Source organism: Megascapheus bottae, chromosome X (genome assembly GCF_031878675.1).
Source record: "Megascapheus bottae isolate mThoBot1 chromosome X, mThoBot2.hap1, whole genome shotgun sequence".
Taxonomy (NCBI): Eukaryota; Metazoa; Chordata; class Mammalia; order Rodentia; family Geomyidae; genus Megascapheus; species Megascapheus bottae.
Window position 1 is genome coordinate 104,467,737 of NC_143547.1, and position 15,368 is coordinate 104,483,104.

Genomic DNA, 15,368 nt, shown 5'->3' on the forward strand with positions numbered 1-15,368 from the left:
CTGTGTGTGTGGCCATAGGGAGGCCAGAAACAAGAGAACCATTGTCTTCCCATGGCATTCAGTCTCTAGCCCTGAGCAGATCATGAATGATAGTTCCTTCCTGGGACTCCACTCTACCCCTATCACTGTCCTCAGAGCGGTTTCTCCCTGCTAGGGGTCCTAGAGGCCTAGAATCTGTGCAACAGCTTGTGTGTGAGGGACTTGGGGGGCCCATACCTTCAGCTGTCACTCTTCCATTCTGTCCCATCTGCTTTCTGTCTCTAGAGTTGGGTCCATGCTAGGTGGCCTTTTGTTACTGGGTGCTGCCACTAAGCAGAATGTTCAAGTATGTGCTTTAGACCCTTTTCAGCTTTTGCTGCTTCTGCCCTACTCTCTGACAGGTTTACCATGAGTGAATAGATACTAGGGTCCAAATTCAATGGGGGACTGGGACAGACATTGGACAGGGGGGCAGAGTTCAGGTACTTTGAGGCTCCTTGAGGCTGTATAGCATTGTTATGTTATTCTTGCACCCACCATGTATGTTTGAGAATGTATACAGTGAAAAGTAAAAGCTATATCTCGGGGTGTAGCTCAGTGCTAGAACACTGGCCTAGAATACAGGATGCCCCACGTTCATCCTCGGCACTGTAAGGGAGGGAGGGAATGAGGGCGGAAGAAGAAAAGAAAAAAAAATGTGAAAGGAACGAGCTCTGTTCTGCATAGCCTACTATGTCGTCCAATCTCCTCATCCTGACTGTGAAAACAAGTGAACTCAGGGTTCCCACTCTGGACTCTCCTTTCATTTCTCTCTTCTCTGCAGCCAGGCTCTACAGCTGGGCCCTGAGCTGATGTTGGATCCAGGTAACATCTTCTTGGGAGCCTCTTTCCTGAGTTTAGAAGTTCCATTCCAGCCCCTGACTGAGTGACAGGATTCTCATCCCTCACTCCTCCAGTGACCTTCCCTCCAGCAGTACCCATGACAGCTTGTCCTTTCTCAAGCAATTGTCTTGTTTGTACTTCCCCACTCTTGCTCCCCAGGGTCACGTCTTGCATCTGGAGCTTCACCTCTGTGTGGTAGGGGCAGGGAAGTGGACATCACAGGACTGATAGGAGGTATCTTGCTAGAGATGTGGACTCAATCTGGCCCGCAGGAAGTGGCTGGCTGAGATTTGGAAAGCTGACCAACTTAGTCACTGAAAGTGACCAGAGGAAATGCTCCTCATGCAGAGAGTGGTTATCATGTCCTAGGGGGCCTGCTAGGATTGAGCAAGGAGAATGACTGTCTGGCTTCCTTTTCTCTGAATCAGCTCTCCAAGTATAGCTTCTCCTGCTTTTCAGCTTCTCCAAAGCCTCTGAGCAGGCAAGCCAGGGAGCCCCCCCCCCCCCCAGCCCAATCTGCTACTCCCTCCTGTCAGCCCCAAGCTGGTTCCCTTCCTGCTGTCACCCAGACAGGACCATTGCGTCTTGTTAAAGGACTAAAGACTGGAGTGGAAGGAGGGCTTTCGGGGAGCCTGGGAGCCTAGATCAAGCCCTTCCAGAACTTCTCTAATCCCAGAGAAACCACCTCCTTGTTTCAGCCAGGCAGAAGGAAAATTTCTGGGTGGAATTAAAACAGATTTCAGGAGCCACTCACTGGCCTAGTAATGTGAGGCAATATCCCCCTCATCTCCCATTTCTGCCCTCTCGCTTTCTTTTGCCTAGTGAGTGCCAGCAAGCGCCTCAGTGTCCCCATCTGGGCAGTGGAAAGTTTGACTATGAAGCAGTGCCTGTCCAAAGAAGCCAAGGGTCCGTGTGTGTGTGTGTGTGTGTGTGTGTGTGTGTGTGTGTGTGTGTGTGTCCTCTTGAAATCTGCCTGGGGGGGTGGGGTGAGGGGTGCAAGGAGGAGGGGTAAATCTAGCCCAGCCAGCTACAAGAAAATTGCTCCCTTTGAAGCTGCCAGGGGGGACGGAAAGCCTGCCCCCTCCTTCTTACCCGCCCTCCCTCCCCACTCTACCAGCCCCCTCCCTTTTGCCTCCCTCCCCGCCCCCTCCCTGGCGTCCCCTCCCTGTCGGCCCGCCCGCCCAGCCTTTAGCCTCCCTCCCACCGCCTCTGTCTCCCTCTCTCCACCAACTGCCCAGGAGTGAGCTGCTGCTCTCGGTCAACCCGGCCTGATACAGACACTTGGACAGCCTGACATCTTAGCCTACCAGCAAAGCAGCCTGCACCTGGCTGCTTCCACACCCCAGGTAGGCTCCCACCCCCACCAGCCTCACATGTGCCCACCATCCCTGCACTGGCCTCCGTCTGTCCTCACCGTCCCACTCCTGGATCTTCTGTCCTGTCCCCAACCCTGCTGCCTCTGCTGGCCTGACCTGTGGCTCTCTTCTACCCAGCGTCCATGGCTCTGTTGCCTCTTGCTACCTTCCCAGTCTCTGTGCACCCCCAGAGGCTACTGGTCTATGCCCCTTCACCGCCACCCTGTGGTCCCCTTGGTCCTTGTCCCATGTCTGTCTCTTCTCCCTGCCTTCTTCCAGGTACCTTGTTATGGTCCTTCCCTTCCCTCACTCCTCTGACCCTGCTCAAGTACCAGGCTCTATCTACCTCTTGCTCTCTGCCTCGGGATATGTGTGTGGTGGCAGGGCTGAGGTTTGGGGTTCCTCACTGCCCACTGTGTGCCTCTTGCTCTCTGCCTCAGTGTGCACACCCTGACACCTACCTAGCTGGGTGGCTGGCACCCTGGCTCTATCAACTGCTCTGTCCACTCATCACAAGCCCCAAACAGACCCTCCACTTGCAGCCAGCATCACTCTAGGGATTTTTGCCTGGCTGAGTCTCTGAGGCCCTGGGGCATCCACCCAGCTAAGCACCCAAACGGTACCCTGCTGCCTGAACTAGTCCCTGGCACCAGCTGAGAGCCTTGGTTTCCCAGGCACCCTGCCCAGATATTCCTTGCTTACCACAGGACAATGAACTTCCTCTGCTTTCTTCTGGGTGAGGTGTGGGTCCACAGTGCCCCAGCTACAGGGGTCCTAGGTGGGACTGCCTGGGTGGGTGCCTTAGTCCTGTTCCTCTGGAATTAAGACTCAGAATGGGCAGTGGACAAGTGGGAGGAGAGGAAATCAGGATACTGTGCCATGTTCTCGGAGACAGTCCTGGCTTGGGGCCCTAGAGGGGCCTGCCAAGAGACCCAGAAGAGGGAACAAGAGAGAACAGAACCATCTGGGTGTCCACCAAATGCCCAGGAAGTTTGCAAGAATGAGAGCACCCTCTTACTGCTCCATGGGTGGGGTCAGGTGCCCATTTACCCAGAGCAGGAGGATCTGGGTCTGCAGGACAGAGCCACAGGTGAGGCAAGCAGGGAAAATCTCATTGAGGACAGGGACATTATTCTCCAACAGTCTTCACAGGTAGCTTGCTCTCCTGACCACCCACCAGACAGTTCAAGTCCTGTCCTTGTGGCTCCTGCGTCTGTGCCTTGTCCCTCCCTGGCCTGCCAGCTCTCTGACCTGTAGTGACTAATTTAGATTGACACAAGCAAAGAAAGATCCTTAAGCACCAGGTAGAGTCCCAGGAACCTGCAACCAAAGGACACAAGTAAACATCTCTGGGTGACATATACTGAACTGTGTCACCAACAGCCTGGGGTGCCTTTGTGTAGAACATGCCTGTATATGGAAGCTGTGGGCCATTGGTAAGCCTTTGAGGAAGACATGGGAGCTGCCTTTAAGATACTACGACTGAGCAGCAAGGGCTGGCTCTGAGTCTGCAAGCAGAGAGGGCTCCGTGGCCAGTTGGCCAGCTGGGTGTGGCAACTGGCCTTTGTGGCCCATATGCACACTGGTACAGGGACCCAACTTGCAGGAGACATTAACTCTGCCATTGCTTCTGCACTATATGCAGAGCAGGGGCAAAGGCCTGTTTTGTGTCTAGGCTAGTCCTCGGGGTACTGAGGCGAGAAATGGCAGCCGTGAGCAGCCTGTCTATGTGGACTAACTTGCCAGCACTACTCTAAACCAGTCCCTCAAGCAGTGCTAGGCTGTGGAATCACTAATGGGGAAGGGCAGGGGGAGTGGGGATATTTCCTTTAGCTACATTTTTGAAGTCACTCACAAGGCCAATAAGTGTCTCTTCCAGTGACAGTACCAAGTCTCAAGAAGAGGGAATTGGAGTGAGGCCACACACTGCAATTTGCCCTTCTGGAGACTTCCCTAAGGACATCTGGTTTCTTGGAACCATGTGTGGGGGTGTGGTGGGGATGGGATTCCACTCATCTTCTGGCTTCCTGGTCCCACGCAGCCTATACAGGCAATGTACTGTAAGTCTGTCCCAGGAATCATGTGTTCTCTGTCTTGTGGGATTGTCAGTCTATCCTCTCCATACGGCACCTGAGGTACCTGCTGGAGACTCACGTCTTCTAACACCACCACTGATTATTTCAAGGCCTTCCCATGCCCACTACAACCCCCACTGCTTCTCCTCTTTAGTTATTCCCAGGCCAGAGAACTTGGTCCCTTCTCCACATTGCCCTGTCCACCTTCCAGTCTGGTCACTTCCCCCACAGCCCTGGCAGCGGGCTCTCCCTGACAGTCAAGGCTCACAGCATGGATGGGAGGGTGCAGCAGTGCAGGGACCTCACTCGCTACCAAGGGGTACAACGTGGCACAGCTGCCCCCCCAGCCATGGGCTAAAAAAGGGCGCAGGATGGGCTCAGCCCCGCTGTAGACACAACAACCTATAGTCCTGCAGGCTCTGGTTCTTCCCCTCCCTGGTCCGCTGGAGTCTGCTTTATCCCCCTACACAGGACCCTCCTCTCTCCTTGGCCTCAGACATTGTGCCAGGGAAGACCGGAGCTGTAGTTTAAGTTGCCACTTATAGAACTTCAGGGAGTAAGCAGAGGGGTAAGTGAGAACCACAGTGAGTAAGAGAGGAGTGTGGCTCAGACCTGCTCCATGTTTAGGCCCTTCTCTAGTCTTCCTGAAATTACTAGCTTCCTAAGATTCTCAGGGGAAGGCTATGACTTGCCGGGGTATTTCTTCTGGGAAGCAGGAATTTGGAGCTGACAATCTCCTTGTATATTTCTGTGACTACAAGGACAACATCAGTTTTCCACCATTTGCTTTCTTTCCCCATCCCTTCTTGCTCTGTGTCAGGACAGCCCCAGAAGTGGCCTTCCATGGACTTTAGGAGGGACTCTGACTACAAGGAGTCTCCACACTCCTTGGGAAGTCTAAAAATAGTCAGATCCCTAGCCTGCCTGGCTGGCTAAACAGGGCTAGATCCCACCTCAGCCAGAGGAGCAGGAGATGCTCCTGAGGAGATGCTGTGGGGACCCCCATACCTAGGAAGAAAGCGGGGGGGGGCTCTGGTCTTGGGACCCAGTTACCTGGCTGTTCTCCTTCTCTGGCAGTGAGACTTGACTCGGGGAGGTGAGTGGTTAGCTAGAATCCCTGCTGTACCATTTTCTCACTTTGTGGTCTTGGGTGAGAGTTTGGGGAAAACTCTCTAAGCTTTGTTTATCCTTCCAGCATGTGTTAAAAACATAACTTCCTTCTTATGGTCAACAAGGGGAGGGTGGCTAGGTAAAGAAATCTGTCTGGGACGGGGAGTTTGGTCTAGTGGTAGAGTGCTTGCCTAGCATACACAACGTTTTCGGTTCGATTCCTCACACCCACATACACTGATAAAAGCTAAAAGTGATGCTGAGGCTCAAGTGGTAGAGCTCTAGCCTTGAAAAAGCGCAAGAACAGTGCTCAGGCCCTGAGTTCAAGGCCAGGACAGACAAAAAAAAAGAAATCTGTCAAATCACCTGCCCTGCCATTGGGTATACTGCTTCTCTGAAGAGTCTAATACATGGTAAGTAGAAGCCTCGATTTGTTCCGTGACCAGGAAGAGGGGAGAGGGCTCTGGCTTAGCTGAATGGAGACCAGAAAGCCTAGGACCTCCAGCCAATGAGGATCATCTTCTTCCTTTGCAGAAGTTTTTGGTAGCTTAGGGCAGGGTATACAATGCTTTCCTTTGATGTACCTAGCTATCTTGACACCTCCCTTGTGCCACCCCTTGAAGCCTCCTAACACCTACTAGATTCATGTATAGCCCACTCCCAGGATTGACTGTCCAGCCACCGTAGCAGCACCAGGACCACACTTAGGGATCTGTCCCATAAGTGCCACGTGGGACAATGACCATGGGTTCTGTGTGCTGCCCAGATGCAGATGTGATGGGGCTCAGGGTCACTCCTCCAATCCCCACTACCACATGCACATTTATGTGGCCATGCATGCATGCACACACATACTTAGCCTTCAGCAGGCCCTTGGGGAATGCTTATTCCTTTGCTCAAGCAGAGGCTGGAGCCTAAGGTGGGATAGGAAGGTCCCAGAGACCACACCAGGTGTCAGTCTCTGGTTGAAGCTGTATTCAGACAGCTTCGGTGTTCAGAGAGGCAGGAAGAAGGACACCCAGGCTTTCTCCCTGTTACCCTTTCCCACTCATAAAGTTCCAGAGGCTCAACAGGGCTGTGCAGAGTGTGGCACATTTATCAGAGATGCCCCAGCTTTAGCTGCACAGTGTGAGCCCAGTGTCTACTCCTTGGCAGCTGCCAGCCACACATCTGCAGGCGAGCTCCTAAGGCCTGCCAGACCTCCAGTTTTGCTCCTGCCGCCCTTGGCCTTGCCTGAATGCCTGGCACAGCCCTTTCATGTTCTCAGAGGCTGCCAGCGTGTCTTGTTTAGCTGTGACTTGGAGCAATCCTGCATAGAGAACTGCGCTGGCTTTCAGAGGGGCAGACAAGGAGGGCCCTATTGAGATGGTGGCCAAGGCTCCAGGAAGCCCAGCCTCTTCCCTTGCTAACATCTGCGGTTGCCAAGCTGAGGCTCACCACGATGACCACTTCTTTCCTTTGCTCTGAGGAGGTGGCATCCAGCAGACTTAGCTGACTTTGATGGAGCTTAAGGAAACCTCCATGGACACCAATGAAGGGAAACTGAGGCCCAGAGGTGGCCCCATGGGTGGTGGGGAGAGGGGTCTGGGATGATCTGCAACAGCCTGACTTTTAGTATCACCAGACCTAGGAGGTTCTTGCTCTGGGCTGTCCGCATTACCCAGTTGTGACCCCAGATTCCCCCTCTAGTCAGCCCTACCTACAACCTTTAAGGTAGCTGAACGAGCCCAGTGACTTGGGGTGATTGGGGAGAAATCAGTTTTTCTCTCTAAGCCTCTATTTTCTCATCTATTAAGTGAGGCTTCTGATAGTGTCAGTGTCAGGAAAAATTCCTTCTGGGGTCCCAGCTATGTGAGATTCCCTTGCCACTTCCTGTAAGCTTTATGTCTCTGAGAGGATGAGAGGGCTGTGCAAAGAAGCTCACTTAGCCCCCAGCAGTGGAATCATGAATCCTGGAACATCTGCCAAAGCTTGTCCTACTTACGGCATGGGGCCCTGGTGCATGGGCCCCCCAGCCCCTCAGTCTCCCACCCCTCAGGATGAACCCAAGTTGCAATCAACAGGCAGAAGGCTAGACTCTTGTGTTTGTCCCTCTGTAAGCCCCTTGGTAACCCCTCCACTTCCTATGACAGGAGGCAAAGCTGTTCTGAGCTGGTGAACCTTCTGTAGGGACCCATTGTCCCAAGACTGTTCCATGAAGCCACCTGGGGACCAGAGCCTGTATGTCCCCTCAACTGGAGGAGAGAGTCCTTGCCCAAGCAGGATGCTCAGTTTTCTGGAAGTGCTTGTGCAGGAAGTTCGTCTCTCACATGTCTGGAAAGCCATGTGGGGCCTCTGAGGAGATTGCTTGCTGGGGACAAGTGTCTCATGGAAACCTTAGTCTCCAGATCTGGATGGAGGCTTCAGGTTGGCTACAGGTAGATGGTCCTCCGACCCTACCTTCCCCACTGCACTGGCCTCTGTTGCATCCCTACCCCATCCTCAGCTGTGCAGGTAGACTGTGGGTCCCAGGCCCCGCCTAGTAGGTGGGCAGTTAGACAGCTGTTTCAGTCCTGACTCATCCTCCCGCTTGAGCTTCCATTTCAGCAAGGGCTCCCATTCCATTTCCTCTGTTGCCTTCAGCGTCATCTTTCTGCTCTCCCACTGCTCCCGCTTCTCTTCTAAGTCCTAGTGTGCACACCTACACCTGGACAAGAACGCTACCTGCGGAAGCAGGCACAGGAGGCTCTTCCCAACCTGGCTCTGCCCTGAGGCTGTAAAGCAACGAGAAGGGGTAACACACCACTTAGGTAGGCAAGCTTGGGTCTTTTTATCCACTCTGGGGCCAAGATGTCAGGGGGTGGGTCACGTGGGCCCTGCTGGGTCACTGATGTCATCATATACAGCATCACAAGGGTCTTTTCCAAGCACTGAAGGACTGAGAGAAGAGGAACACACCTCAGTACGGGGCTTTGTCTGACCTCGGAGTCTGCAGAAGGCCCATATGTGCATGGGAGAGGGAAGATGAGCTAAGTCTGGGGCTCTGTCACTTTGCTTAGTGCTCAGGGAAGCTACTTCTTGGATGCAGCTGCCACTGTGATCTGCACACACACTCTTACAGCCAGGGCATTGGTGGGAGCCAGGTCAGGCCCTGTGAGCCACTTGGGGTGGGGCATACGTGTGTGAATACTTCCTGGAGTGCTCAGGCAACAGCACAGGCCAGTTTTCTCCCAGGATGGACAGCAACTGGTGGTACAGTGTTTGTGTCCAGATTCAACCAAGCCTGGAGGTGGCTTACTGGCTGCAGGTGTTAAGGATTCCAAAGCAGCAGCCCACTGGGCTGCCCAGCAAGGCCACTCCCTAGAACCTCCTGTACCTTTGGTTTCAAGACTAAGACTCCAGGAGGCTTACCTAGCTCACGTGGACCCCCAAACTCTGCCTACCAACATGGGGCACAAATAAAGGGTTCTTTGCACTGGGGCTACTTGGACTCTCTGAGGAGGTCCTTAGTGTCCAGTTGGTTCCATGTCCACAGATGTCCACAGGCTACCCCAGACATCCACGGCCGAGGGGCAAGCTGGACTGACATGGTTTTATCCATTTCACAGATGGGGAAAATGAGGCCAGAACAAAATGTGAACCTTTGCCAGGGGTTGAGGATGGAGTTCTGGCCCTGCCTGATATGTTGTAGGCTTCTGTGCAGACTAAGCCCTGGACAGGGGGCAGTGTCTGCTGGAGAAGAAAGAAGCAGGCAGATGTGGGTGCCAGGGGCAGGCTCAGGCAAAGCACCCCCCATCCCTCCCCAGATACCTCAGTCTGGGGGAGCTTCCAAACAAGCCTGACCCTGCCTTGCCACCCTGGCGGCAGCCTATTCTCCTGGGGAGCTTCTCCAGGATGCCAGGGTCATGGGCCCAAAGGAAGGTCCTAGAGCCAAGAGTTCTGTGAGCTGAGGACCTGGGGAACAAAGGGAGGGAGGGCAGAGTGCTGTCCCGTGGCTTGTGTTCGTCATCCTCATAGGATGCCTCTCTTTCCCCAGCAGTCCTTCTGTGCCTTGACCTCTAGACCTTCTCAAAGAAATGTGGATCTGGGGGAGGGGGCTCAGCCAAGGAAGGAAATGACTCATGGTCACCTAATTAAACTAATTGCATCACAATTACTCTGAGCCTGAAACTCTGGAGGGATAAACTGGGTGGCCTGAAGGGGCTAATGGCTGGATTTCCCCTCTCCTCCCTGCACTTGGCCCTGCTGACCCCACCACCCACCCTGAAACAGACGCTAGTTAACTCAGTGGCAGGGAGCACGTTTCACTGCCCAGTGAAATCAAGTCCTGCTTCTTGTCCATGCCTCTTTCCCCTGCTACCTTGCACCCTGGTGTGACTGACCCTGGTTAGGAATGGGGGACACAGTGCCAACATACATATATAAAAGTGTGCCACTGAGGATGGAGACTGGCAGAAAAGGAGTGCTCTTGCTGACGGATGACTCGTCTTCACCCTTGGCTTCCAGGTACAAGCACCATGCTGCCCCTGTGGCTCCTCGTGCCTCTGCTGGCCCTGAGCCAGGCTCTACCCTTTGAGCAGAAGGGGTTCTGGGACTTCACCCTGGATGATGCGCTGCCTGTGATGAATGATGAGGAGGCTTCAGGTGCCGACACGACCTCTGGTGTTCCTGACCTGGACTCTGTCACACCCACCTTCACCGCCATCTGTCCTTTCGGCTGCCACTGTCACCTGCGGGTTGTTCAGTGTTCTGACTTGGGTCAGTCCCTGGGCAGGTGGGGTGGGAATGTAGCAGGAGGCTCAGGCTCAGTCTGAGAGCTCCAAGTAAAGGAGACGGATGCTCATCCTGTGGGAAGGAGGGCAGGGACAAGATGGATGTGTGTGTGTGTGTGTGTGTGTGTGTGTGTGTGTGTGTGAGAGAGAGAGAGAGAGAGAGAGAGAGAGAGAGAGAGAGAGAGAGACAGACAGACAGACAGACAGACAGACAGACAGAAAGAGTCCATGTGTTTGGACACAAGCAGGGCTTGCAAGCTCTAGAGCTTGTTCCAATTAGCAGCATAGTCCCTATGTTTGTGCCAAAAACCTTCTGTGTGTGTGTGTGTGTGTGTGTGTGTGTGTGTGTGTGTGTGTGTGTGTGTCCATGTGCTCCTATGTCCCTGATGTCTCCACACCAGCCTGGGTGAACCCATGTTAATATTGTGGTACTGGCTATCAGGTCTGAAGACTGTCCCAAGGGAAATCTCACCTGACACCACGCTATTGGACCTGCAGAACAATGACATCTCAGAGCTCCGCAAAGATGATTTCAAAGGCCTCCAGCACCTCTATGTAAGCCTTCCTTCCCTCCTCACCCTAACTGAGGAGCTGGGAGCTGTGTAGTTTGGGGTTTGGGTCTGGACGGGTATGTGTGCACATGTGTGTGGACACATATGAGGGTTCCAGTGCCCCATGGAGTCCTCAGAGGAGTCCAGAGCTGACTGTAGGGGAAGCTGACAAGACTAGCTCCTGTGTATGCATATAAGTCAATATGGAGAACTTAGGACAATTCTTTGTTTGGCTGAAAACGTTTTTTTAATTTTTTTGAAAACTTTACTCTTATTGGTTCCTCCTAGCAACGGGTGAAGGGGAGATTTCATTGTGACTAACAAACATGTGGGGAAACTGAGTGCAATGAGTGATAGGCTGGGCCGCAGTGACATAGCTAGGGCTTGGAGCTTGGCCTGGTTTGTAGCTTCTTGTTCGGCACTCTACCTCCAAGCACACACTGATCTTGAGGTTGTACCATGCTCCAACATCTCTCCAGTGCCATCAACAAGGAGCTCAGGAGTGAGAGGAGGAAGGGAGAGAAGGGCGGGGGGGGGGGGACTAGGAAGATGAGACATTCACCTGTCACCTGCCTTGCCTCAGGCCCTTGTCCTGGTGAACAATAAGATCTCCAAGATCCACGAGAAGGCCTTCAGTCCCCTTCGGAAGCTGCAGAAACTCTACATTTCCAAGAACCACCTGGTGGAGATCCCTCCCAATCTGCCCAGCTCTCTGGTGGAGCTGCGCATACATGACAACCGCATCCGAAAAGTGCCCAAGGCTGTGTTCAGTGGGCTCCGGAACATGAACTGCATTGGTGAGTGCAGCCCCAGCAGTGACAGTCCTTATTCCAGCCAGGAAAGCAGGGGTATGCGCAGCCTCAGAGGAGCCCAGCGCACCTCACACAATGCTCCACATGTTTGTTTCAGCATAGCGTAAAGGGACTCCTTTAAAGGGCTTTAAAGGAGTGTGTCAAAAGCAGTCTCATAAAAAGTACAGTGTGATTGTGGACCTTTCCCCAACTGCAATGGAAGGGGAGTGTGGAGCAGAACGAAGGGAGAAGAGCCCACACAGTGGACAGTCAAGTCCAGCTAGAGGGACCTGGTGGCTTTAGGACAGCCTCACTTTCATTTGTGGTTCCTCTCACTTTCCTCATGCTTTTCTGTCCCCTGAGGCAGAAACCAGGACCAGGGCTCCTGGGGCTACCAGTCTTGAACAGCTGGGGTTGGTGATGTACTGAGTCATTTTGGGGAACTGCTTTCAGGAGGAGGCAGGGGGGGTGGGGGGAGGGAGCCGGCAAGGTGTAGCACCCTTCAGGGAAGCCGGGGCCCAAGGCCAGAAACTGACAGACGCTGGCAGACTGCAGGGTGGCTCTGGCTGGCTCCAATGTTAATGACCTCTCTCCTAGAAATGGGTGGGAATCCCCTGGAGAACAGTGGTTTTGAACCTGGAGCCTTTGATGGTCTCAAGCTCAACTACCTGCGCATTTCCGAGGCCAAGCTCACTGGCATCCCCAAAGGTAGGTGGCCCTGCTTTCCTCCCTGCCTCACCCTCAGGAACACAATGAGGGTACCTACCTCTTGTATTTGGGGAAATAGTCAACAGGACCCTCTCTCACCTGGGACAGAGAGAGGGCTCTGCTTCCCTCCCTGTCCCCAATACCTGTATTTACCTCTCTTCTGGGCAGATCTCCCGGAGACCCTGAATGAACTCCATCTGGACCACAACAAAATTCAGGCTATTGAGCTAGAAGACCTGCTCCGCTACTCAAAGCTGTACAGGTGGGAACAGCCCAAGGGAGCTCAGGGCCTCCATCACCCAGAGTCTGCCCAGTACCCATCCCACAGTCCTCTCCTGTAGCCTCTAAGTATCTCATATTCACCCATCTGCAGATTGGGTTTGGGCCACAACCAGATCCGGATGATAGAGAATGGGAGCCTCAGTTTCCTGCCCACCCTGAGGGAGCTGCACCTAGACAATAACAAGCTATCCAGGGTGCCTGCCGGGCTCCCAGACCTCAAGCTCCTCCAGGTGAGTGGAGACATAGAGCAGGACAGAGCCCAGCATGCAGCTGGCCAGTCACTTCTTATCTCTGGGCCTCATCTCATGTTGCAAGGAGCACTGCTCACTCTCCCTCCCTTTGTGGCAGTGCTCAGTCTACAAAGACATGCCATTCTCTATGGTATTCTTTTTTTTTCTTTTTCTGCCGGTCCTGGGGCTTGAACTCAGGGCCTAGGTAGAACAGTTAGACACTTTTTGTTCAAGTCTAATGCAATGCCACTTGAGCCACAGCACCACTTCGGGCTTTTTCTGTGTATGTGGTACTGAGGAATCTAACGCAGGGCTTTGTGCATGCTAGGCAAGCACTCTACCACTAGACTATGCTTCCCCGGCCCCTCTATGGTATTCTTACAAGGGCCTCCATCCCTGCCTTGGCTTCTAGATGTGTGGGTGAATTTGCTCTTGATCAACCTTGCTCTGGGCCTAAAATGTCTTTCTTAGTCCATTTCACAGTAGTAAGAACACTGCTATCCTCACTGCGATCAATGCTGGCCGGCTCAGATACTACAGCAGCAAGGCCCACGCCAGGTTGAGTACGCCCTCTAGTGGCCAGAGACCTCTTACTGCCAGTGAACTAATCCGAGGACACTCCTTGGCCTCCAGGAAGTAGGGGGAGGTGCTGCTAGAATATGAGTGTTCCTGAGGACTGGGTGAAAAATGAGAACACCTTGAATGAAAGCCCTTTCTCCTCTCATGACCTATGGGTTTCCATAACGAGAGCATGCTCGTATGGGAGCAGGCCTGGAGTTCAGGGAATGTAGAAAAGGGACCAGGCACCTTCTGGGAGCCAAGGCATTTGCTTTCTACATAGATGTCAGGTCATGATCAACAATTGCTTCCAATAATCTCACTCCACCAAACAGAGTCCTCGTGACATCCCCAGCACAGCCTTCACCTACACCATACCCGCCCCTCCTATCCTGCTCCCTGGTCATACAGCAGTGCACAAATTATGGCCAACGCCTACCTACATGCCAGCACCTCAGTTTTCCTCCTCCCCCAACCACGTAGAGAATCCTGAACTGGCCCTCACAGGGTGGTGCTGCATCTGCCCTCCATTTTGCCTGTGACCCACAATAGTAACCCAGGTTGAAACAGACTGGGGAGGTGATCAGGGACAACTACATCGCATAGCAAGCCTTGACTGCATGCCTCTATCCCTAGGTGGTCTATCTGCACTCCAACAATATCACCAAGGTGGGCGTCAACGACTTCTGCCCGATAGGCTTCGGAGTCAAGCGGGCCTACTACAATGGCATCAGCCTCTTCAACAACCCTGTGCCCTACTGGGAAGTGCAGCCAGCCACCTTCCGTTGTGTCACCGACCGCCTAGCCATCCAGTTTGGCAACTATAAGAAGTAAAGGCAGTGGTGGCCACTCTGGTGGCCCTAGGGGGGGGCGGTTACTGTGGAACACAGTCACATGTTCCAGAGAGGAAGGCAAAGCTATTAAGAACAGCCCCCTCCTTTGGTCCCTGACCCCCAACGTTTGCCCCATCATAGCCTCTTCCTGGCACCCAAGCACGCAGGTGGACACAAGACCTGGCCCCCATCACCTGCTCCCCTCAGCTTCAGAGATGCATCACTCACCCACTGGGGCCACTCAGAGAGACACCCCATGAAGCTTTCTTCTTATTCATCCTGAGGCTTCAGCCTTAGGAAAAGATGGTCCATGGGTCTGCAGGGCAGAAGGGGTTAGTACCGCTAGACACAGTGGATTCCACCATGGCCATCATTTCCTGCTCCTTCTCTGATTCTCCTGGGCCCTGCTTGCTGCCTTGGGCTGGGCTGCTGAGGCTTCTACTTCAACAAATTCACCACCTGTCCATCTTAGCCATGTTGATCTACAACCAGCCTACCAGCCCCTGCACGGGGCGCTCTCTCTCTCTCTCTCTCTCTCTCTCTCTCTCTCCCTCTCCTCCCTCCCTCCCTCCCTTCCTCCCTCTACACACTCTCTCTCTCTCTCTTTCTCTCTCTCTCTCTCTCTCTCTCTCTCTCTCTCTCTCTCTCTTCACACACACACACACACACACACACACACACACACACACACACACACACTATCTGCCCTGGGCCTGGCTCTGTTTTACATCTCAGCCCAAATCAGCCTGGGGACAACTGTGTCCCTGGCCACTCTTCTGGGATCTTGTCTGCAATCCTGGAAGGGGCTGAAAATTGAAGACCCAGATCCTTCCATAGATTACCCAGGGAGTTGTCAAGAGGGAATGGTAAGCTTTGAACCTACCTGGAGGGTCCAGCATGTCACCAGTTTCCTGAGCACCGGTTTTCCTTGCCCCCCGACCCTCTCCCTAAGATGGCCAGGTCTTGCTTCCTCTTCCTGATCCCTGCCACACCCAACTTGAAGGGCTGCTTCTGAGGTTGGCTGATTTTTCAATTAAAGAAAAACTGTGCAATATGGCTCTGTGCCACTGGTTCTGGGCTGTTACTGAGGACTGAAAAGAAAGCAGAAGCACAGGAGCCCACCTCTTCTACCACCTAGGCTTTGCTTCTCTGTGCCTTCTCCACGTGCCTGTGCTTCATCTTTGTTGCTGTGTCTGCCCTTAGAAGAGAGTTCTCCTTACCCTCAGGTCCACGGCTAGAAAAGGTTCCAAGTGACCAGGCCCA

General features: G+C 53.5%; 1 protein-coding gene across 1 annotated transcript; it reads left to right on the forward strand.

The window, feature by feature from the left end:
* The first annotated feature begins 2,070 nt into the window (after positions 1-2,070).
* Positions 2,071-14,655, forward strand: Bgn (biglycan). The gene is made up of 8 exons (XM_090326021.1): positions 2,071-2,207; positions 9,887-10,138; positions 10,595-10,707; positions 11,287-11,500; positions 12,092-12,202; positions 12,371-12,464; positions 12,576-12,714; positions 13,909-14,655. Exons 2-8 carry the CDS (start codon positions 9,898-9,900, stop codon positions 14,104-14,106), a joined length of 1,110 nt encoding a protein of 369 aa, XP_090182147.1. The 5' UTR covers positions 2,071-2,207; positions 9,887-9,897; the 3' UTR covers positions 14,107-14,655.
* The last annotated feature ends 713 nt before the right edge of the window (positions 14,656-15,368 follow it).